This window comes from Hemitrygon akajei, chromosome 1 (genome assembly GCF_048418815.1).
Source record: "Hemitrygon akajei chromosome 1, sHemAka1.3, whole genome shotgun sequence".
Lineage (NCBI taxonomy): Eukaryota > Metazoa > Chordata > Chondrichthyes > Myliobatiformes > Dasyatidae > Hemitrygon > Hemitrygon akajei.
Window position 1 is genome coordinate 112,127,077 of NC_133124.1, and position 25,387 is coordinate 112,152,463.

General features: G+C 40.1%; 1 protein-coding gene across 3 annotated transcripts in view; it reads right to left on the reverse strand.

The window, feature by feature from the left end:
* Window positions 1-417: 417 nt before the first annotated feature.
* The window catches only part of cnot10 (CCR4-NOT transcription complex, subunit 10), a 40,818-nt gene continuing 15,848 nt past the window's right edge, over window positions 418-25,387 (reverse strand). For all 3 annotated transcript variants that reach the window (XM_073050083.1, XM_073050078.1, XM_073050077.1), the window contains exons 9-19: window positions 18,231-18,380; window positions 16,449-16,651; window positions 16,223-16,344; window positions 14,916-15,092; window positions 13,962-14,045; window positions 13,624-13,737; window positions 12,811-12,941; window positions 11,151-11,186; window positions 8,018-8,145; window positions 4,951-5,026; window positions 418-2,098 (exon numbers count right to left, since the gene is read on the reverse strand). In XM_073050083.1, the coding sequence (XP_072906184.1) occupies window positions 1,950-2,098; window positions 4,951-5,026; window positions 8,018-8,145; window positions 11,151-11,186; window positions 12,811-12,941; window positions 13,624-13,737; window positions 13,962-14,045; window positions 14,916-15,092; window positions 16,223-16,344; window positions 16,449-16,651; window positions 18,231-18,380 (1,370 nt within the window). In that variant the 3' untranslated portion in view covers window positions 418-1,949. The remainder of the gene's footprint in view (window positions 2,099-4,950; window positions 5,027-8,017; window positions 8,146-11,150; window positions 11,187-12,810; window positions 12,942-13,623; window positions 13,738-13,961; window positions 14,046-14,915; window positions 15,093-16,222; window positions 16,345-16,448; window positions 16,652-18,230; window positions 18,381-25,387) is intronic.

The following is a 25,387-nucleotide window of genomic DNA, read 5'->3' on the forward strand; positions in this document are numbered from 1 at the left end:
TACAAACCCCAGCATAAGGAGACAATATGGTTGGCTGGAATGGATGATCTGAGCAATGCAGCGCAGGCAGAAAATACTGGCCTTGGACATCACTCCCAATATGAGAGGTTCAGTTTTAAATCATGAAAGCTAAGGTATTATGTATTCATAAGTGCAAAAGATGAACGAGTAGTAGAGTTTTGATGAGCAAGGTTATTAAGTGGAAGCTGGAATACCAATCACTATAATCAAACTGAACTAGATCAAGTGCTGAATGGTGTCTTCCAATCCTAATGTTCCTACAAACATTTCATCTTAATACATTGAAAGTGAAGCAATCAAAGAAATACTGCTATTAACATCCAATGTCATGACTAAATGGCATGGCCAAAAAGCAGTAAGTTCACAACCAAAACAATCACAGTGAATGAGCAGAACTCAGAATTTACATTTGTTCTTTATTCACAATCAGAGTCAACAATGTTTCCAAAATATCATTTCATTTGCAATGTTTGAGTACCCGTGTTTGACCAGGCAGTTTGTGATAAATTGGAACCTTACCCTCTTGATCTAATGTCACCAGTGGGCTTCTGACTGTAGGCAGGATTCATGAGCTACAATATCTTCAGATTGCAGCTTGTTCTCTGATATCAATTAGACCTGATACATGGGTTGGGATGATGCTCTTGGTAGGTTCTGAGGCAACGCTGTGTAACTGAACACAAAGGGCTGAACTTAGCTTCAGCACTGAGAATTACAGGTTGGAAAATAACCGTGGCCAAGGAGCTCTCTGAGAAAATCAAATGATGTCCTCCCCCTGTGATGCTTCCAAACACTCAGGCCATCGAATCTGTGCCAGCTGCCTGCAGGTGTAATCTAGTCAGCTCCTTACCCCAGCTCTTTCCGGTGGCTCTACATTTTCTACACCTCGATTCCCTTTCTCCCTGCTCTCTCAGAATCCTTTGAAAGCCAGGCTGGAAATGGGTAAAGTAAGTGAAGAAAGAGCACATTTCATTTTGGTTCCTTTTACAAATTTCTGGATCAAAAATTCATGATAATGCCTTCTTCATTTATTAATCAGATAAATTTCAATATTTTTTTTTACAAGTTTCTTTCTTTAGGTTTCTTTACATGGTATACTGTATTTCCAGAAAGAAAAAGTAGTTACTGCTGAAAAGCAGCAAGAAGTGAAGACCAGGTAAAACGCTATTTACATAATGTCACTGGTTTGATTAAGACAGGGCTTCAACTAGTTAGTGAAACTCACATTAGAACATCTGTGATACTTAAGGAAATTGCATTCCTAAAGTTATGCTATAGTGTCTCAAATGTTCTGCCTCCCCTCCTCTCATTGTCTCCTAGGCTCAGGCAGATAACATCACCAACACTTTAGAAGGTGAACCAAGAGGATTTGTATAAATTCTGCTTAGTGGGAAGAATAGTTCCATCATTTTAATTTTGCTAATTGTACTTCCAGAATCAAACTCAATCAGCAATTCCATGACAGTTCAATGAAAGGGCGAGATATCAAGAAGAGTTTTATAACATATGCACCATATGAGACGGACAACTAAAATGTCATATGAAAGTGTTCTTAGCATATAAGGTTTTCATTGGGTTACTTTAATTGCTGCTAATGTAACAGGAAACACATCTGTTCAGCTATAAATGCTGCAGTTACAAACCATTATCATAAAACAAAATGTTAAGAACTTGATAAACCTCCAAATTCCAGAAACACACTGAAACTGTGCACGTTTACCTTCAGTGAGTATTTGAGTCCAAGGTCGATCAACCCTATACTGACTGGTTCTTGTATCCCTAGCACTGGATGTTCAAAAAATTCCTATCCTCCATCGTTGGATGGCTGAGAGCTGCAGTGCTTCGTGGGGTTTACCCTTCCAACCCGAGCCTCTTCCCCAGCACGGGAACGGTCTTGAAGGCAGCAAATGGATTTGAGTACTGCAGAATCACTTCCGCTGGACAGTGCTGAACGGCGCTGGCTGCACGGTCTGGATGGACTGAAACACCGGCTTCTTCCTCACATCTGAATTCAGAGCTTTCACCGAGGGCAGTAACTGATTCCTTTTGATGATCTGTAGTGCCAACTGCGTGTTGCCTGTACCCACCAACCGAAGAAAAAGAAAGCAAAATGTACCAACTGGTGAAATTGTTCCCAAACACAACTGCACATTCATTGCAGGCAGAGACAAGATGCAAGCAGTATTAACAGAAAATGTAAACTTACAGTCAATTAATACAATGGTCAAAGCAAGGACTACTACATTTGTACACGAGAGCAAGGAGTTAAAACTTAGGCGGCCATTCAGCCCCTTGAGCTGCTTCTGTCATTCAATGAGATCATAGCTGATACCTTAACACACCATTTTCCTGACACCCTTTTCTGACATGAAGCTATAAATCTGTTTGAAATGGAGTTGCAGATTTCCACTGCCTGGTAAATAGGGAAATGTTTCCAAATGACATTCATGAAGAGCGTGATAATGCCAAGGCGATGCTCCTTTGTTGCAGAATCCCCTAGGGTAATAATTTCTCTCTGTTCTGCTTCAACCTTAAGCACTTTAATCAGATTTTCCTTAATCTTGCATTCTCAAGGGAATGCAAAACTTATCTTGCCTTTCAAATCCTTTTGTAGTCTCACTCTTTATCTTTGCAATCACATCCAGCCCTCTTCTGAGACCTATGCCCCAACAGTTCTACTCTCTTGAACATCTCCAGTTTTAATTGTTGCACGACTGGTGGGAATGTTTACCACTGCCAAGACCAAGTCTGGAATCACTTTCCAAAACCCTTCTCTCCTCATTTATGACATTCCTTGAAACTATCCCTTTTGGCTAATTCCTGCCCGTAGCCTTGACATCTCAATATTAATCATTTTCAGTTTTTCTCATCAAGTATATTTGATCTGTTTTTCATTCAAAACCTATTATATACTGGATATGACATTACTCTGACCAGAGACCCTGAGAAAAGTACTCATATAATGGGAAATTCATCCATGGAAAAGAGGAACACTGACAAATATGGGCTCAATGAACCTTCGTAATTCAGAAATATGACACAGCAATTGACAATTAGATCATAAGATCAAAGGAGCAGGATTAGGCTATTCAGTTCATCGAGTCTGCTCAGCCATTCTATCATGGTTGATCCCAGATCCCACTCAAACCCACACACCTGCCTTCTTGCCATATCCTTTGATGCCCTGACCAATCAGGAAATGATCATCTTCTGCCTTAAACATACCCATGGACTTGGCCACTGCAGTCTGTGGCAGAACATTCCACAGATTCACTTCTCTCTGGCTAAAAAAAAATCCTCCTTACCTTTGTTCTAAAAGGTCGTCACTCAATTTTGAGGCTGTGCCCTCCAGTTCTGGATACCTCTATCATAGGAAACATCCTCTCCACATCCACCCTATCTAGTCCTTTTAACGTTCAGTAGGTTTCAATGAGATCCCTGCACATTCTTCTAAATTCCAGTGAGTACAGGCCCAAACATATGCTACTCATATGTTAACCAATTCATTCCCAGAATCATCCTTGTAAACCTCCTCTGGAATCTCTCCAACAACAACACATCCTTTCTGAGATAAAGGGTCCAAAACTGTTGACAATACTCCAAGTATGGCCTGACTAGTGTCTTATAAAGCCTCAGCATTACCTCCTTGCTCTTGTATTCTATTCCCCTTGAAATAAATGCCAACATTGCACTTGCCTTCTCTACCACAGAGTGAACCTGTAAATTAACCTTCTGAGAGTCTTGCTGTACTTGCCTCCAACCTGTCAGCCACTCCTCTATCCATGCCAGTATCTTTTCTGTAACACCATAGGATTTTATCTTGTTAAGCAGCTTCATGTGTGGAACCTTATCAAATGCCTTCTGGAAATCCAAGTAAATGACATCCACTACCTCTCCTTTGTCCACCCTGCTTGCTCCTTCCTCGAAGAACTCTAACAGATTTATCAGGCACGATTTCCCTTTACAGAAACCATGCTGACTTTGACTTATTTATCATTAATCTCCAAGTACCCAGAAACCGCATCCTTAATAAATGGACCCCAACACTTTCCATACCACTGAGCTTGGGTTAATTGGCCTATAATTTCATTTCTTTTGCTTTCCTCCCTTCTTCAAGAGTGGAGTGACATTTGCAATCTTCTAGTCTTCTGGGACCATGCCAGAATAAAGTGATTCTTGAAAGATCATGACCAATGCATCCATTATCTCTTCAGCAACCGCTTTCAGAACTCTGGGATGTAGTCTATCTGGTCCAAGTGGCTTATCCACCTGAAGACCTTTCAGTTTGCCTTGCACTTTTTCCTTTGTAATAGCAAAAACACTCACTCTTGGACCTCTGGCACACAGTTGGTATCTTCCACAGTGAAGACTGATACAAAGTACCCATTAAGTTCATCTGCCATCTAGTTTTTTTTCCAGCCATGACTAATATGCCTACAAAGTCATATCCACCAATCTCTAATATGCCATGAGCTCATCCACCTTATTCTGAATGCTACGCGCATTTAGATACAGCACCTTTAGTCCTGCATTCTTTGCCCTTTTGAATATTGCCTCTGTGGTACAATTTTACTCTTTGCTCTGTCTGCATCTGTACCCAATCACTGGCTTGTCCTTCCTTACATTCATGTCACACCTATCATCTACTTGTAAACATAGCAGCTCATCCTCCACTCTATCGTCCTGGTTCCCATCCCCTTGCCATATTAGTTTTGTGCCAAGAGGCCAGGGAATTAATGTGTTAAGTTCAACTTGCATTGGGAATTATATACTGTACCAGTGAACTTAAAATGAAAATTCATGTGCTCAGACAAGTCAAGAAATAGTTGCATCAAACTATTTCTCTGGCACTTCTCTCCCCAGAGAAAAAAAGTTACTCTAATTTCTACACACTGCAACCTTAGAGATCATTATCAAATGCAAACGTACCATTCTGTAGCTCAAGATAAACAGCCAGTAAGATGCCTTCTGGTGGAATCTCTTTGGGACTAATCATTGATGCAGCCTTCAATTGATAAAGGAAAACACAAATGAGCTGGTGCCCAACTAAACCATTGACAGACTTGTTTAGAACAGGATATATCAAAACTGAAGCACTTCATTAAGGACTTCCTGAAAACTCAAACAGTAAATACTTTGAGTCATGTTAGTACATTTGCAATCCCCTTTTTAAAAAAAAGGCACAAGAAACATTTACAAGTAGAAAATTTGAGATCAGTAGGAAGGTGAATATGAGATGGAAAAGACAAAAAACTGCAAAATGAATTAAAAAACTATCAACTTCATTTAAGTATTTATAAATAAAGCAGTATATTCAAAAGTGAACAAATTACAATAGTGCAGTAGGGGAATATGTTATTTGTTCATTCAGACAAGACTATTTTCATTGGCCTCCACTGGTCAACACAAGGCTGACATGGTAGTGCAGTGGTTAATGTAATGCTATAACAGTGCCAATTCTGCCACTGTCTGTACATTCTCCGTGACTGCAAGGGTTTTCTCCAGGTGCTCGGGTTTCCTCCCACGTTCTGAAGACGTACAGTCCGTGTTAATGGGTTAATTGGTCACATGGGTGTAACCGGATAGTGCGGGCTCATTGTGGCAGAAGGGCCTGCTACTATACTGCATCTCTAAACAAATAAATCTAAACAAGGATCAAGCTTCAAACATCCACGTGCAAATAGTATGCAGCCCAGAATTCCAAAAGGCCAGTGAAACAGAGACTGAACACTACATTTAAAAATTCAATTGACAAAAAGTATGCAAAAGATTGAGGGTAGTTAAATATTAGAAGGAATGACACCGAGAAGCTAATCGTGTGTCAATTGTAAGAAACTATTAGATAAAATCAAAACACTGAGAAAGATGCTGATCAAAAAACTAAAATAAATAGGATCTAAATATCCTAAAGTTACTGGAATATACTGTGAAAACAGTGGAAATTACAAATTAAATAGATAATGTGGTCCATACACATCTGATAAAATATCATACAAATTAGATGGGAAGTTGCCAGCCCATGGTATAAACAAGTGGAGAAATAGCTGAAAGCCAGAAAGCAAAGCAATACGCTAAAGTTTCTCAGATTGGCAGCTATTGGGAAACCACAGGGACAAGGATTTGTATCACCAGAGGTTAACACACACACAATTCATTCCAGGATTTTTTACTGGATAGTGTCTATATTGACTAGGAATCCAATACCATAAGCCTGTTTGTTATCCGACGAATGATGTAAAGAAGTGACATGATTTTATCTGTTATTTTAATTTAAATGGGATTTAATTTGTTTTCTTTCCCCCACAGCAGGGAAAACATAGAAAATTGCTGTGTGAGATATACCAGTTCAATGTAGGTAATGTTGTATTCAAAGGAATGGGCTACAGCAACAAGCATGGGCTTTAGTGACCAACAAGATAGTCCTAACATTTGACAGAGCCTGGGTACACGTGCTGTAGTTTGGTCACGAGAGCGTTGTAGTGATCTGTGACTGTTGTGGAGGGACATTCAAATGCCACACATCTTGAAGTTACCTCAAACGAAGGTTAAACATTTTCATCCAATGTCAATCATTAGGATTTAGAATGATTGGCTGGAAATTGAAAATAAATTCAAGTGGATAAAGATTGAAGAAAACTAATTTTCAAATCACAGAGTTTCTGTCCAAAAGCAGGGTAGGAGACCGAGCAATTCACTCAGCTGATCAGTAAAAGCATAAAGGACCACACAACCACTCCTTGACAGAAACTGTACACATTAGTAGGCTCAAATGGGGTATCTGTCATCAGACAGCAGAATCAAAATACTGAATTAAAGTGCAGGAATAAAGGCAGATCCTCAACTCCCTAGTAGGTGGGCAGTTAACAAAAATGAAACATGCAGATATAAAATGGGATTATAGCCAGTAAGGAAACAAATACATTTTACTGAAGAACAAGATTAACAAATACAGTCGGCCCTCCTTATCCACAGGGGATTGGTTCCAGGAATCCCCTGATTCCAATCAGATACCAATGATGTCTCCGTGCAGTGGACATTAGGACCTGGCGGCGCAGCTCTGAATCCGCAGTGTTTCTGTTCACGAAAATAATCACGATCGCGATTGAAAATAAGGTGGAAGTAATAAAGTGATTGGAAAGAGGTGAAACGTCATCAGTCATTGAAAAAGCATTAGGCTACAATCGGTCAACGATCAGAAAAATTTTAAATGGAGAATGTGAAAAGCCCTGCCCCAATGAAAGCTACAACTATTACTAAGCAACGCAGTGGTTAAATTATTGAAATACACATGTTTCTTAAGTGTTTTATATGCATAGAAAGGTAAAATATGTACTATATACTAAGAAAAACGTTTGACTAACTGACGCTAAATAATACCGGATGTACCTGTTCCGACTTCAAATCCAACTTAAAGATGGACTCAGGAATGGAACTCATTCATAACCCGGGGACTGCCTGTACTCTTAAGTCATTTCTAGATTACTTAAAATACCTAATACAATGTAAATGCTATGTAAATAGTTGTTATACTGTATTGTTGAGGGAATAAAGACAAGAAAAAATAGTTTGTACATGCTCAAGCAACAAGTGCTGGAGAGAGAACTTCCGGGGTTTCCCGATCCGCAGTTGGTTGAATCCGCACATGCGGAATCCGCGGATAAGGAAGGCCGACTGTATATCAAATTTCATTTAGGAGTGCCTAGTACAAGTGGTGACTAACATTAAATCCTTTACAACCTTCATGAAGGCAATCAGCTAAAGAACACTAATTTATTTCTTGTGGAATGCAAAAAAAATCTTGAGAATCAAAGTTTAAAGTAAGGATTGAAACATTATCTCCACACCCCACCACCTTCCTCCCTCCACACCAGCAGTCTGATGACAACTGTACAGGAACTTTTTTCAGCAAGTGAAAGAAAGAGACCTCTCACACCACAGCTTCCACCTAAGGATTCGGATGGAGCAGTAAAAAAAAAATGACACTCTGCTTTCTCACCTGATGAAGGCACTTGCGTGCCTTGTCATATTCACTGCGTAGACAATATGCACTGCCAAGGTTAAAGAGCATCATTGCACGAGCTGATGTAACGGAATTAGGGTAACACTGCAGTATCTGTTTCCCAGCTGGTGAATGCACAAAATTTAGAAGAGCATGTTAGCTTCTAATCTGTTTGTTGATGACTGACTGTAAATCATTTCAGAAAAATCAGAATCTGGCTAGAAAGCATAGTTTCAACTAATAGAATGCAACAAAGATTTAACCTCATTGGAAGTATTCTGGTACTCACACAGTGGAGGGAGTATACAAATTTAAGTGTTCAGAAAGATATAATTTGTGCCAACTATAGTATTTATAGTAACAAACATACTAACGTATGAATCTAGGTCCTGACACTCAGTCTGGCTCATTTGTAGAAATATACACATTGCTTAATGGAGCAGAAAGCCTGGAAGAATATAGACAGTGTCAGAACAAAAGTTAAGTGGTAAGAATGAAATCAAAGAGTTTTTAAAAATGAAACAGCCGAAGGCTTTTCCTAACTTACATAATATGCAATGGGATAAGGGATGAAAGATTAAGGCCCATTAGGAACTTATCAATAAATAATTGTGGAGGTAGAGGATGTGAACAAGGTGCTAGATGAATATTTTGCAAATGCTTTAATGAGCAATTGTCAGTGATGTTGTTATTGATTATCGAATATGATAAACACTTAAAGATGAAGATTAAACGGTTTACATATTCATTAAATGGACAAACTACTAGGTTGGAATTCATGTATCTGTTTAAAAACAGCAACAGAAGGAATTGAAAAGACTAATTCAAATCTTTTTTCAATTCTCTTTGGCCAATTTAAGCAATGCCACAGGAACTAAGGACTGCCGATGTGGACATTGCTTATAAAGTTTGTTACAGGAAGGTTAGGTGTGACTAAGTTGATTCTTTGAAAAGGTAACAACAAAGATAAGCATAGTAAAATCTGACATCATCAACATGGATTAGAGGAAAGCTCCACTACATAACTGTTCGATAAAGTAAATTCCATGGGATTCAAGTGAGGAGGCAAATTGGATCTGAACTTGGTTTAGGACAGGAAACAGGAATGATTGATAGGTGTGTACGACTGGTAGCCTGACACCACTGGAATTCTGCAATGCTCTGTTCACCAGCCATGCCTATTGTGATATATATCAATTGGTGGGGTCTAGAACTCTCTGTCCAAAAGAGTGGTAGAGAAACCCTCATCACATTAAAATAGTACTCTAACATGTATTTGAACAGTTGCAGTCTGCAGGTCTGATGCCAGGAGTAGGATTAATTTGGCTCTGTGCCTCCTCAGTCATGAATTTATTAAATACAGTGGATTCTGGTTAATTGAGACACATCACAATCACTACGTTTTGGCCAGCTTCTCCAATTTAGCCGAAGTTTGATGGAAATAGTTAAAAAGGTATAAAACAGACAAAGTGAGTAACAAATTGTGTATTTAATTGAAATACAGAACAAATTAGAACATTACCTATACAACTGTAGACTATAAAACCCTGTACTAGTTCCTAATAGTAATTGCTGGCGAAATTCATCCAGTGTATGCAATGAACAAAACCAGTGCAGAAACATAGTACAGCTAATGGACTGCCTTCATACAATGCTACCACCTACTGCAACCTCCAGATCTTCATTTCCATTGTAACATTAAAGATTATTGTTGATACCTTCAAACTCTTTGTAGTTCCTAATTTGTTAAAGTAGTGAAATTGTTTCATTTTCACTCCCGCTCATTTCTGACATCTCCAAGCCTGAATGCTTGAAACCATAGTGAGCAAAGCAGCTCTCAATTGTCTTACTACTTATTCCTCACTGACTATCAGTGACAAACCTCACTGCTTTTTGAACACAAACACAGATGTAACTGATGCTATTTAAAAACTGATTGCTCTAAGCACAGTATAATGCCCAGCAGCCACACAGATGGGTGTGACTATTAGAACTTATTCGGCAACAGTCTCATGCCCAATTAAGTGGCATAGTGTCCCAAATTAACAAAGGGAATCCCGGCAATTTTCTCTTTAAATTTCTGTTCAAGAGTTGTCCCAAATAAGTGGCTGCCCCGATTAACTAACGGCCCAATTAACTGGAATCCACTGTCCTCAGCTGAAATATTCTCCATTGCACTGCATCAAACTAAATTAAAGCTGATGAACAACTAGATGAGCCTACTAGAGACATGTCCTTAAGCACTCAACATTTGCATTCCTGTATCTTCTTTAATCTCTTAAACCAAGTCTGAGACTGAGCCATTTCTGCAAGATAGGTACTTGGTGTTAAGCAGTGTTTGAAGGAAAAAGTGTTGTGGGGAAGTCTTCTATAGTTTGGGGCCAGAATAACTGGAAGTAAGAGGGTCAGTGGCAGAGAGATTAAAGTCAGAATGCACAGGAGAGAAGTGCAGAGATCAGAGATTTGAAAGCAGAGGAGGTTGAAAGATAGGAAAAGTTGAAGCCATTAAGGATTTGATCAAAACAATGAAATTTTAAACCAAGGAACAAATAAAACTGGCAGCCAGATAGATCAGTCAGCAAGTGATTATGTGTAAACCAAACACTAACATATTTATAAACACTTAAATTATATGGTTCCTACCTGATAATGCAAAAAATCCAACATACAAAATCAATTACAGGCATTTTATGCTTGACACAACCACCCATCTTATATATTACACCAATGCAGGTAGCTCAAGATATTCCTAGTTAGTATTTAAAAGCCACAACACTAAGTTTTTGAGCCATAAAATGCTTTAGCATTTTTTTTTAAAGAATCGGACTATTTAGAATAATCTTCTATTTTCCAATTTTCCAACAAAGAGACTTTTGCAATTATTCTTTCTTTACTGCTTCACATCAGCTCTGAGACACTACTCTTAACCTGGCTCTACACTAAACACTGGAAAATCTCTGACCATCTTCCCATTCTGATGGGAGGTCGCCAACACAAAACATTAACTCTGTTTTACTCTACAAATAATGTCTGACAGTGTGAATGGTTCCAGCAGTTTCTAATTTTATTTCTGATTCTAACAATGGCATTCATGTTTCTAGATGTGAATTTTTCTTAAATGTACACTTACAGCTTTCCATCTGTTCATTTTCTCCTCGGTCAGAACCTGAAAAGAAATGCCGAAATGTCTCAATTCACGTCTCCTTTCAAGCAAACAGAATTTGTGTCAGTTTAATTGCCGCAATGCCATTCTTCAAACTGAAGATTATTCCAGCCTTGACACAAAATGTAGTGAATTATAAACTTACATAGCACTTCCCAAACACACAGCCTCCAGAATGAGGGAAGGCAAGGGCAGTACACCCAGAAGATTCCTCAGAAACAGAACCATTACAACCTGGATAAGTGACTGCCCTCAACTTCATTGCTGCCAAGTCAAAATCCTACAATATGCTCTCCAATATTGAGAGAGCACCATCCCCAGATGAACTTCAATGTCAATGGAAACAGAGGTCATGCAGCAACCAACAGCCACATAAAAATTTAACATTAGAGGCCAAAGACCAAATACTCGGATGAAGCACGAGTGCCCTAGGGTTACCAGTGTCAGGATACGGAGAGGACTACTAGGGTCACTGGGAAGACATAGTTGTAACTCTGGCATCTGGGTATGTCACATTTAGAACCATGTCCAAAATTAGGAGTAATCACAACAGATTTGCAATTTCTGAGGTCAGAGGTTCAGGCCCTGGAAGCACGAAATATATCAAAGCTCTTGTAGGAGAAATGGGAGTAGATGGGGGGTGGGGGGTGAGGGAGAGTGGAGTGAAGATAAGAGCACCAGAAGCAAGATAAGTAGTGGGGAAAAAGGACATGTAGATTGAGTTTTGCTAAAATCAGAGAGGAGCTTGTCACTAAACGAGTAGGGATCAGCTACTGATATATGCAGTTACTAAACATGAACCATTGATTCAGGGCAAATTGCTCCATTCCAAAAACCTCCAACAATAATCAACTCCATAACCTTGCAAAATACATTTCAGGCAGCATTTCAGGGAAATTCAGACAATTTTAGGGAAAATTATACTCATTTTTTCAATTTCTTAAAAAATCTTTTACATACTACCTTTTGTTGAAAAAAAACTACATATCAAAGAGAAATAACAGATGGAAAGTATTTTCAGGAAGTGTTTGAATAACGGTGAAAGCTTGCTTCAACTACTCCCAAGAAATCAATTCATTTAAGTCTCAACCTACACTTTAGGAAGACCAGCAATGCTTTGGAAAGGATGCAGACTAGATGACTGAAATTGCCCCCAGAATGATGGACTTTAGTTGTCTAGAGACTAGAGAAGCTGGAGTTGTTCTTCCTAGAGTAGGTGAGATCAAGGGGAGATTAGATTGGATTGAAAATGACTTCAAATGGCATAAAGACAGATTTCAGTGAAGTGGAATAAAAAGGTTATAAGATTTATCTTTTTATTTAAAAACAGTGACTTGTAAACTGAAGCTTCCTGCCAAATAAGAAAGTAGAATATTCTTTTCAGAATTTCTCAGAAGAGAGCTGGAAAAATACTTGTAAAAGAGGAAGGAAGAATGCAGGACTACGGGGAAAGAGCAGGGATTGCTGTTAATCAGTAGTTCATTCCAGTATTGTGTGTGGCACCATTCCAAAACTCTACTGGACGAGGAGTGGAATAAAGGTCTTAAAATGCAATACTTCACAAGCGCATCTGTCTGATATAATATGTTCCCAAGTGGGGAAATATTTAAAACTTGAAATTATTTACCTTGGTCCTGTTCATTTGAAGAAACTCCCAAGAACACGTCAGTAACATTTTCAGGATTCAAATGAGTGATGGCATCAGAGATTCTGTCCAGCGAGATGAGGGATTCTGCTGCATACAAGTGACCCAGGAACCTAAACAGAATTACACATTAGAGAATGGCTGCACAGCAGAGGGGAATTTCTTCCTCACCCATCAGTCAATACCCTCCTGATTCTCCCCTGTCTGTTTCTGGGTTGTGGATGTCATTGGCAGACCAGCAATTATTGCCAATCTTCATTTGTCCTTTTTCCAGTGGCTTGGCAGGTTATTCAAAGACTGGTTTAGGAGTCAACCCCACAGTTGTGGATTAGTATGGCAAACTTTACTCCAAGAGATTTGTACATTCTATGATCTGGTAGCATTTTGATCATGATACATTTTCACTCTGGATTATAACCATTTAAAATTCTCCAGTTGCTGACATGGGACCTCATTAGTTTAGCTCTCTGCAATGCTACCTATTAACTTATGCTATTAACTTCACATTCCACCTCAACATCACTGTGTCTCTACTTTCGCCTCTAAAGTTACTGAATCTTAATGCCCATTGTCATTTCCAATTTCAACAGCAGCTTTCCTTTTTTATATAAAGTAATTCCCTTTTGAAAAATATTCAGAGTTATGGGGAAAGACTAAGACTATTTGGAAAATGGGCTATTGTTTCTTTTCAAGTAAATGCCCAAGAGGCAAAGTTTAAGGAAGCACTTTTCTCATAAGGCTCAATCAATCCTGCTTTAATAATAACCACCTGGTTGCATATCTTCTGTTACTTACTTTAGAGATCCAGACAATTTGGGCTGCTGTAGAAGATTCTCTGCATGATTTAAGGCCATTAGGTTGTCACCGAGTGCAAGGGCAACATATGCACTACCAGCCAGAATGGAGCACCTGAGAAAACAGAATGCAACAATATTCCAACTTCGGAGTTAAAATCTGTCCAAAACTTTACATTGTTAATTCCACTTGGATTCCCACTACTTGGGATATATTCTGTTTTCTCACCCCGTAGCAATTTGGATTCCACTGCAGAGCACAAACCCTTCAGATTTATACAAAACATTGTATGAAATAACACTAAAGAAATGGATTAGATATTGAAAAAAAATTATCACCTCAAATTGTCTAACTCCTGCTTCCTTAATGGAGACGATGGTGGGCCTGGAACCAGGTATTTCTCCCCTTCGTGAGGCTTGCCACTAGAGGATGGAATAAAATAATTTTAGCACGTTACTTGAGCTTTCTCTAGCCACAGGCTCGACTGTGATGGAATTCCCTTCATTTACACGGGCAAGTGCAACAGTTCAACACTGTCCAGGACAAAGCAGTTGTGCTTAAATGTCATCCTATCCACCACCCTAAACTTTCTCTTCACACCCCACCGTATGCCACTTTCAAAATGCTTGTCAGTATGGCTGCTTCCATAACTGTCCTGCCTATAACCTCTCGCACCTATAAGGATTTGGCCAGTTGTGTTTGTGGACTCTACCACTGGGAGGCTCTCTTCCAATTTATTTTAAATGTTTTCCTGCAAATATATCACTCCTGGGTGCTACAAATGAATTCTACAATTCCTTTCCCAACAACATTGTAGAAGAACATTCACTAGAAGGTCTAGTGGTTCAAGGAAGCTTCTCCAAAGCAATAGAAGTAAAAGGAAAGGGATGAACTGCTGTTACATTAAAACAGTAAGGAAAGGATTAATATGTTTGGAAGTGAATGTAGTGACAACGGAACAGGGTTTCTGGTGGAACCATGGCAACTTGGGTCTTACTGATTCTTAACTTAAGGAACTGTTCGTGCATCTGCGAGTTCAGCAAAGCAGCACCAGAACAGAGTCAAATGGGGAAAATGGGAAATGGAAATGACAGGACACACACACACACAATACCAAGGGCAGCATGTTCATGAGGGAGAGGACCAGCTTCTGATATTTTTAATCTAAACACATGTACTGATCCGTTCGGGGGGGGGGGGGGGCGGGGAATGGGTGCTCATCAAATCTATGTGCATTACATTCCACTCTACTCGTCCACTGACCTATAAACACATGTTCCATTGTGCTGTACCTGCATGTCTCACCACTTTCATTGTTAGTTTCACTATTGCCTGACTGATTGAAATGTCTTAATCCATTATCTTTCTTCATCTCTTGTTGATCTTCAGGGAGCAGAAGCAATGCATTTCTTAGACAGATGGCCGCAAACTCCATGCTGGCTACGGGAATGGCTGAAGACTGCCCGTCACTGTGGGAAACATTAAAGGAAGCCAAGTAAATTATAGGATTCCTATTTTCACTGTGCATATTTAAATTATATTAATCTTAAGTGTATCCTTCACTATTCCCAACACCTGCCATAGCCTTTATATCAGGACTCCCAAGGTTCATTGCCCATCATCATGAAGTCACCATCAGCTGAGAGAAGGGAGAATCAAAGTGATACTGCACAACTGTCTCTTTGAAGGAGCTATTCAGTCAGTCCCATTCCCTCCCAAATAGCTCCATGGACTTCTTAAGCATTTATCGAATTCCATTTTGACAGTACTGTTTAATTTGCTTCCACCTTATTTTCAGGCAGCACAATGCAGAGCACAACTTGAAGTACTAAACACTCATTCCCCCATGACAGCCGTTTTCACTCATTTTGTTAAAGTCACAATTTTGAACCAGCAAACCACAGCCAACCTCCAAAGGAAACTGAAGACAAATTTAGCTGTGATGACTGTTGCAGGTGAGTGGCTCCCCTCCCATCTCTCACTTAATCTCCCTCAACCACCAGAAACATGCAACACTGCGCTTCCATAAAACTCGAGCAAGGTGCCCAAACCCGATAGCTCAGCCACTCTTTCTGAGATGCTCAGGGAACAGTAGGAAGTTAGAGTTATATTTTTAGGGAAAAACTTTGATGGAAGCTGGTGCCGAATACCACTTAAACTGTGTGGGTTCCAATTACAGGAAACCTCACATTTCCAATAAACAAGTCTGCTGAGTATTTCATTGTCCAAGTTTTCTAATTTAAAACAGGAGAACATGAGAATTACATCCCAGAGTCAAGCATCAAGAACATAGTTGATCATTTATCCCAGTGCCATTTTCCTACACTAGTTCCACCTCAACAATCTGTTGACCCATCATACAAGTCAGAACCACTGCATCTGCCTAGAACACAGACCATCATTGTTACAAAGTTAACTTTATTAAAATTTTATAGTTTTAAAGTTTCCATGGTGATAGACTGCATACTGTAAAAAGTAATATCTAAATATTGAGTAAGTTTAATCATTTATATATTCAACAGTGAACATGTTGAATCACTTATATCTAAGATTTCTATATTGCAATAGCATTGCCCATGTACATGCTGTGATCACCCACTTGTACACAGTGTTCTGCATGGACTGTGATGCCAATACTATCTTTCGATGATAGCCTTGACCTAGGATCGATTGTACAATCCCTTTTTTACTTGGCAGCCCTCTGGTCTCTTGTTCTGACGTCTGCAGAAAAACAATGGTGAAGTTTAATTTAACAAGATGATTCAGGTATAAGGGAATAGCTTTGGAGAAAATAAACTAGTTAGCATCTGAAGTAATCCACTCACCCCCTTGTTGGCAGCAATGCAACACTCTGCCAGCCTTAACCAAAGACGTGGGTTGGAATGGTACACCTGGACTGCCTCCATCAGGCACTCAAAAGCTGCCAAGGGCCTGCCTATGTGCAATAGTTGGATTCCACAGTTGTGCAACAATTCGTAACGCTTGTTTGTCAGTAGGGAACTCATTGGTCTCCCTGAAAACTTCTTCCCTAAATCACCAACCAAAAGTGAAGAAAAAGCCACAAAAAGCAAAATTAAAAAGGTTGCACTGTTCAATAAAAACATCTGAAAAACTTGCAAACTGCAGCAAAATTGACCACCTTCATTGCGAGCTATTTCACTGTTATTTCATCAAACCACAACCAGTTAAATGGAAAGTGACTTCAAAGCCACCTTCCAAAACAAAACCAGCCTGAAGTTAAAGTTCTAAAATTCTCACTTTACTCTTGAACTTGCAAAAGCAGTCTGCTTTGCTACAAGAATTTCTACACAAAGCTATGTTGAGCACAAATGAGATCAAACATCTATGGGGAAGTACACACAAAAGACACTGACTTAGATTTGTGAAATTAAATGACGTGACATGAGATAACACTAGTCCTGACAAAGGTTCTCAGCCCAAAATGTCTGTTTATTCCCCTCTCCAAATGCTGCCTGGCCTGAGTTCCTCCAGCATTTTGTGCCTGTTATTCTAGATTTCCAACATCTGTTGAATCTCTAACATGAAATCTGTGGTTTTGTGAAGGCAGTACAGTGCAAAGATAAATAAATTACAGAAACAAACAGATGAATAGTGTGGGGAAAAAAGGAATAACAAGGTACTGTTCATGGACCACTCAGAAACCTGAGAGCGGAAGTACACAATAGTAGATTATCAATTTATTTTTTTAAAAACATTTTTCACAACAGCAGGATGCCCTAAAGAAAGTTCATGCAAAGTACTGCTGAAGTGTGATCACTGCTGTAATGTAGGAAACACAACTAACTGTGAACATTCCCAAAAATGACCATGTAATAACAGACTGATAGTTTCTGGAGAAGTGAATATTGGACACCAGAGGGAATGAACCTTCAATTTCTACGTGATGTGTGAAATCTTAAATCTATTTGAAATCTGAAGTACCTTGGTTTAATGTCCCTTATGAAAGAAAGATTCACTTTATTTGTTATATGCACATTGAAACATACAACGAGATGCACTGTTTGCGTCAATGGCCAACACAGTCCGAGGATGTGCTAGGGCAGCCCACAACTGTTGCCATGCTTCCAGCACTGACATAACACGCCCACAAGTTACCACTCGTATGTCTTTGGAATGCACGTGGGAAGAGACACATGTGGTCATGGGAAGAACATACAAATTCCTTACAGGTAGCGACAGGAATTGAACTCCAACTGCTGGCGTTGTAAGCATAATGTTATCCGCTATGCTTCTTTGCTGGCAAGAAGACTGAAGTACTTTACTTTACCAACCCTCATGAAAGACAAGAATTTCTTTGATACATCACTGAGGTGGCAGCCTTAATATTATGCTCGAGTTTGGGAGTGAAATTACACCAAAATACTGACAAAAGCAAAATAGCACCACTTATTGACCAACGAGAAATATATCACAAAGGTGAGCACCAGATAGTACAAAAAAAAGCTTCAACAATCCGCAGCTGGACTGCACAAGCAACAAATCAGTATCCACCATTTGCATGCATATTTAACTTCAATTCATTGATAAAGAAATCAGTTTGATGATTTGTGTTAATTGTTTAGAGCCTCTAATGAGAAGAAACCCACCATGATCTGTGCTCGACCCTGTCAACTGCACACAGGCAACGTCATTCTCCTGCAATGCCTTTTTAAAGTAGAAAATTCCTAGATTGTGTTTTCCCATGGCAAAATGGATGCATCCAAGATTATTCCAGAACATGCACCGAATGCATTCACCTGTGGGTAAAGATTTTTTAAAGGAAAAATGTTAAAGGGTGGCACTGTACAAAAAGGCAACAAATTCAACATGACAGCATTTTGGCATAAGATTAAGATAAATATTAAATTACTGACAGAAGAAAAGGAAAAAATATATTAAAAATTTTATTGGCAGGAAGCTCAGTAATCAACAAGATGGATTTATGAAAAACAGACAATTTTTTGGCACAGGAAGGCAATCAGGAGGATTCAGCATGAAAAGGAAACTTTAAAAAAAAGGGAATAAGTACATATTTGAAATTTGTAAGAAACACAAAGAATGAGGCTGTGAGGCCAATTGCAGTGATTTTTCATGAGCTAGCAGCAGCACGAAGTGTGAACTGGCCTCCTTTTGTGCTGCAACATTCTGTAAACAAATAAGAATGAGCACTACTGTGGTCAATAAAGAGCACGTAAGGAAATTAATATATTCAGTAAAAGTCCCTTTCAAATAAAATGAAGAAGTCTGGGCAAATCTTAGGTAGCACTTACTGGAGATTTATTTCAAACATGTCTAGACCGAAATTCATATAAATAACCAGACAAGATTTTTCCCCACATGGATGAGTAACATACTTTGGCCAAGGGGCCACATGAAGGTAGTCATGGAAACCCAACATGATGTAACCTAAAAGACATTGTATGATACTTCAGTGACACTGAATAATGAATGAGAAAGATAAATAACTATATTAGTTAGATAGAAGATCCAACATTACCTGCTACACCCACATTCAAACTTAAGTTGTAATAAGTCCTGATACTTGCAGATGAAATCAAAATTTTCACCCTATAACTTGAATGGTTCTCCTACCACACTAACACCACTAGCACTTTATCTTTGGTCCATCTGTTTCTCATCGATATCCCAACCTCAGGGATACCACCCTGACAATATCCATTTCACAGCTCTGCATCACCACCATCTATCAAATCTTCTGGACATTACTTACACATTAGATGAGTACGGATTATTTAGGCTACACTTTTCACAATAGCACAACTGCTTTACAGCACCAGTGATGACTGGAGGTCAATTCCTGCTGATGTCTGTAAGGAGTTTGTACGTAATGCCCATGACCTTGTGGGTTTTCTCATGATGCCCCAGTTTCTAAACATGCACGATTAGGGCTAGTGAACTGTGGACATGCTATGTTGCCCCCACAACCCTTGAGGACTTGATTTGACACAAATGTCACACTTCACTGCATGTTTTGATGTACATGCCACAAATAAATCTAATCTTTAAAAAAAACAACAGCAGAATGTCTTAAAGAAGTTCCCAAAGTAGTGTGATCACTGCTGTAATGCAGAAAATACAACAGAGTGTGCACATTGCACAATTTCCCAAAAATGACCATGTTTCTTGAGAAGTGAATATTAGACACCAGAAGGACCAGGCAAACAATTCACATATGAAGCTGTGAAATCTTAAATATGATTCAAGACTGAAAAACCTTGATTTAATGTCCCTTATGAAAGATAGAGCTCATTTGTCACATGTACCGTAGATGTCGGATTATAAGCCGCTACTTTTTTCCCATGCTTTGAACAGCATTGAACACAGCGGCTTATAATAAGGTGCGGCTAATAGATGGTTTTTTCCCATGCCGCCAAAACATTTTGCCTCGTAACAGTAGACCAATAAAATTGATGAGTAGTTCACAGAGGTCCAATGAAATTGTACGATAAATCAAGCGCACTTTCACAATTAAGTTATTGTAAATCAGTCATTTGTACTCACCCTCATCAACATGGAAAACACTTGAAGAAAAGCATATGATGCATCTTTTAATTTAAAGGCGATCAATCTGGCGGTTGAAGAAGGAAATCGAGCTGCTGCGCGTAATCTTGGCATACATGAATCGATGGTGAGACGGTGGAGACGCCAGCGCGAAGAACTGAATCAATGCAAAAAGACGACAAAAGCTTTCAGAGGTAATCACAGCAGATGGCCCGAACTTGAAAACTTTCTTGAAGACTGGGTTAACACACAGAGAGCAGGCGGCCGCGGTGTTTCCACCGTGCAGATCAGACTGAAGGCTAAAGCAATCGCCACCAAAATGAAAATCGAAGATTTTAGAGGTGGGCCATCGTGGTGTTTTAGATTTATGAGACGAAAAGGCCTGTCCATCAGGGTACGCACGACTCTCTGTCAGCAGCTCCCTCCCGACCATGAGGAAAAACTTGCTAACTTCCGCACATTCACTCAAACAAAGATAGCGGAGAATTCCATCGGGCCAGATGAAATCATAAATATGGATGAAGTACCTTTGACGTTTGACCTGCCTCTCACTCGGACTGTTAATAAAAAAGGTGACTCGTCCATCATACTGAAAACAAGTGGCCATGAGAGAACGCATTTTACTTGTGTTCTGAGCTGCACAGCATCCGGACTAAAGCTTCCACCGATGGTGATTTTTAAGCGGCTGACAATGCCAAAGGAAAAATTCCCAAAAGAAATCATGGTGAAAGTCAATAAGAAAGGTTGGATGATGGAGAGTCTAATGAAGGATTGGCTCAGAGAGTGCTACGCCAAGCGACCGGGGGGATTTTTTCACATAAAAAAAGCGTTGCTCGTTATGGACAGCATGAGGGCTCATATAACAGATTCAGTGAAAGCTGCCATCAAGAGTACAAACTCAATTCCAGCTGTGATTCCTGGGGGCACCACGAAGTATTTGCAGCCACTGGACATCAGCGTGAACCGGGCATTTAAAGTGGCACTACGCATTGAGTGGGAGACTTGGATGACGAGCGGCGAGAAATCCTTTACCAAAACAGGCCACATGCGAAGAGCATCTTTAACTCAAGTCTGCCAGTGGATCCTAAATGCTTGGAGCCATGTCACAACATCCACCATCACCAACGGGTTTCGAAAGGCTGGACTGCTGCGTGATGAAGAGGATCGCGTGCGCTCAAGTGAGAGCGACAACGAAGAGATTGAAGTGAGTGATGAGATCCTGAGGTTGTTCAATTCGGACACTGAAGAAGAGGACTTTGATGGTTTTAGTGCGCAGGAGGAAGATGAAGAAGGCGATCAATAACTTTTCCTGGTAGGCTGCAGAATATATATATTTTTTAACCAGTCGTTAGGAGATGTTGGAATGTTGTTCATGCACTGTTCAGTAAAAAAGTATACCCAACTTAATTTGTGTGTTACCGATAGGTATGTATTTTAAAAGTAGCCGTGTTACAGGCACGGTTCGAAAAAAAGCATTTGCAATATGTATTTGTTTATGTTACCATACGGATTTAATTAAAAGTTTAAAAAATCCTCACGAGTGTTAGGATTTAATTTGGGACTGCCGCTTCAGGTCAGGAATGGCTCACGTGATATTAGACAGCAGTACAAGGGAGGGAGGGAGCGAAACTGAGGATTCCGCTGCACCGAAACTGCTAGCGATTCAGTAAACAAAAAAACAGTAAAACTCGTGTGTGAATGGTATCGGGCCAATAAGGACACAAGTGTCCGATGTTACCAAATACCGGTAGGTATAACAAAGTTTAGCCTTACCAAATATGTGTAGCGAGGGCTTGGTTTGGGGGAAAAAGGAGTATAAATAAGAGCAGAATGTAAGGGGAAGGCAAAACGCGTTCTGCAATAAAGCCACGCTGCACTGTAATCCGGTGTTGGTTGTCTCTCTTCCAAAACGAACACAGGGCAGAATTTGAAGCCCAACACGTGTAATATCTTTCTGTGTAAATATCTCATATTACAACGTGGGACACCTGCGGCCGAAAATCCAGTGCGCCGAAAATCCGGTCCGCCGGAAATCCAGTGCGCCGAAAATCCGGTCCGCCGGAAATCCGGTGCGGCCTAAAATCCGGTGCGGCCTAAAATCCGGTGCGGCCTGTACAATTAAAAAATTGATTTTATTTCTAAAATTAGAGCCAGCGGCTTTTAATCAGGTGCGCTCTGTAGTCCGGAATCTACGGTACATCGAAACACAAGTGAAATGCATGATTTGCATTAATGACCAACATAGTCTGAGGATGTTCTGAGGGCAGCCTCTAAAGGCGCTGCTCTTTTTTTATATAAACATCACCTCCTGTTCATAAGCTTTCTTTTACATCACTTCCACTTGGAACAAACATGGCTGAAAGCCACCCATCCCCATCCACTCTTTGTTTACCCGTGAAACAACAAAAGACTCACAGATAAAGCTTTCTTAATATTGGTAAACACTTAGTAGATGTACTCTGAAGGAAGTATTAGGTTTATTGTTCATCACTATTAAGCTACCATTGCGTCACAAGCTCGATCTAGACCACAGCATAGCTATAGAATGTTGTAAGTGTGGATCACCTTGCTTAGTGCTGATCATGAGAATAATCAATATTAGTATATTTAAGTGCATGACTATTCTGTATTGAATCTAATAAGTCTTACTTAACTTTCTGCAGTTTCACTAAGTTTTCACATCAAAATCCCTGAAGAAAGCTTCCAACTTGGGTGATTTTTGAAAAGGTGTTCAACTCCTTACCTAGTTTTGCACGCAATTTACTGAGAGGGCTGTAGAGTGAAAAAAAATAGCTCATCTTCAAAGGCATCGCCACAGACGGGAGATGCATCTGAATGCTGTACGCTACAATGACCCCAACAATGTCAATTGGCTAGCCCTGGAAATGAGGTCTGAACGCGGCATCTTCGCAACACTCTAGCACATATATGTCAAACTCAAGGCCCGCAGGCCGCGAGATAATATCTAATTACTATTAAAGCTGGCCCCAGTAATCGGAGCGCCTATGGCGTATGATATGGCTAATGCTGAGTTTATTCAGGTACCAGGTTTTCAGGGTTTTTAGTGTTTATTCGGCAGTCTTCTTCATAAGAAACGGAATTTGTAAAGTGAAACACTTTGTAGTTATAGCAGAGACTGAGACACATGAGAGCAGGCTGAAAAAACGGAGGCAACGAAAGCTGCGTTCGCACGCGTCCGACTGATCCGGCCCGCATGAAGCTGCATTTTGCTCAATCCGGCCCGTGACCTAAAATGAGTTTGACACCCCTGCTCTAGCAAAACCACACTTAATATAGCTGCAGCACAAGGCAGAGCCAGAACTGAAGCAGCAAGAATAGAAGCATATGCTAAGCGCAAAGCTGAAGGGGTAATTGAAAAAGCAAGCACGGACATGGAGAAAGCTCGTGCAGAAGCTACAGTGAACGTGCTCAAGCAGGAGGGTGAAGCTGAAGCTGCCTGTGCAGTGGCCAAGGTGTATGGGAAGCAGCTGACTTGGACAGTGGTAGTTGTGTCTAGAGGAAGGTGACTGAATAACAGACCACTGGGGCAAGTCCTTTAATATGACATGGTTGCTCAGATGGTGGAATCAAAGCAACAGACAAAGATAGGAACCAGATTCCTGTCATGGTTCACATCAAATCACCTATTCCTCCTCCTGAACTTGTATCCTCTGCTTCATATTCAAGCCCAAAGAAAGAAGAACCCTCATTTAAGGTATAGGCGAGAAGTGCCCAAAGTCACCCAACTTGGAAACGCATGGGTGTTCACCACTTAATAAGAGCACACACGAGCTGAACACTGCACCAAATGCATCAGTGGCCCATCTTTCAATAGAAGCTACCAGTGAACCAACTGCACAGCCCTCACCGACTGCACCAGGCTGTGGTGATACATTCTAAACATACGTCCTCGAACATCAGAAGTTAACAGAAGCAGAGCCAGTGGATCTGTTGCAGAGTTAATAATAGAAGATGTCTGCTTAACCCTGCCAACTCTTGCTGACTGGACCATATTCCCAGCAGGGATGAAAACTCAACTCCTGAAGCAGCACACGGTCGTTCACATCTAATGGTTATAGATGACAAGATCCCCCCCACCCAACTCTTCCCCTGAGATTCTCCTGGTGCTTGACAGAGACACCATCGGTGCACATAAGTGTACGCAGAGGATCATCACAAAGCAGGAACTTCTTCCAATCCAAAGTTACCTCAGTGAACTCTGTCCCTTTCTCGACTCCGAGGGGCTGCAGCGAATTGGAAGACTTATTAGGAAGGCACACCTCACTTCACAGGTACTACACGCAATCGTCATTCTGGGTGAGCACTCTGTCACCGGTTTGCTCATCAGATAATACCACGAGCAAGTACAGTGCTTCATCAAGGTCGACGCTTTCGAAGCGAGAACAGCAAGTCTGCTTCAGGACTAGTTTCTGAGACTGCCCTTCTTTTGATGGACTGAACAAAATGATCATTTGAAATTTAGTTAAGTTTGACATCGTGGATGTCAGGTAGAGAGTGTTCTGCCTCTAGAGGCACTGTTTGTTTTGTTTGCAGTTCATTTTGTACAAACATCACCTCCTGTTTGTAAGCTGTATTTTTTTTAAAAAAACATCATTTCCTGCACAGGTTAATTTGAACTTTGACTTGGCGCAAAAATGGTAGAAAGATATCCATCCCCGTCAAGTCCTTATTTCCCCTTGAAACAGCAATATCTGTGAGACTTAGGCTTTCTTAATATTGATAAACATTTACTGGATGTACTTTGAAGGAAGTATAATGTTTATCGTCATTCAGTATTAAGCTATCATTGCACCATAAGTTCACTCTAGTCCATGGCATAGCTATAGATTGTTGCATATGTGTATTACCTTATTTAATACTGATTATGAGAATAATCGATAATGTTAAATATTCAGGGCATGACTATTCTGTATTGAATCTAATACGCGTTTTGCTTAACTTTCTGCAGTTTCACAAAGTTATCTCATTAAAAACCCTGAAGAAAGTTTCTGGCTTTGGTGATTTTTGAAAAGATGTTTAACTTCTTACCTAGCTTCGTAAACAATGCACCTGAGGGCAGCAGTGTGCCGCTTCCAGTGGCAACATAGCATGCCCGCAACTTACAACCGTATGTCTGTGGGAGGAAACTAGAACACCCACAGGAAACCCACCTGATCACGGGAAGAATGTACAAACTCCTTACAGACAGCAGCAGTAATCATCAGCGCTGTAAACCATTACA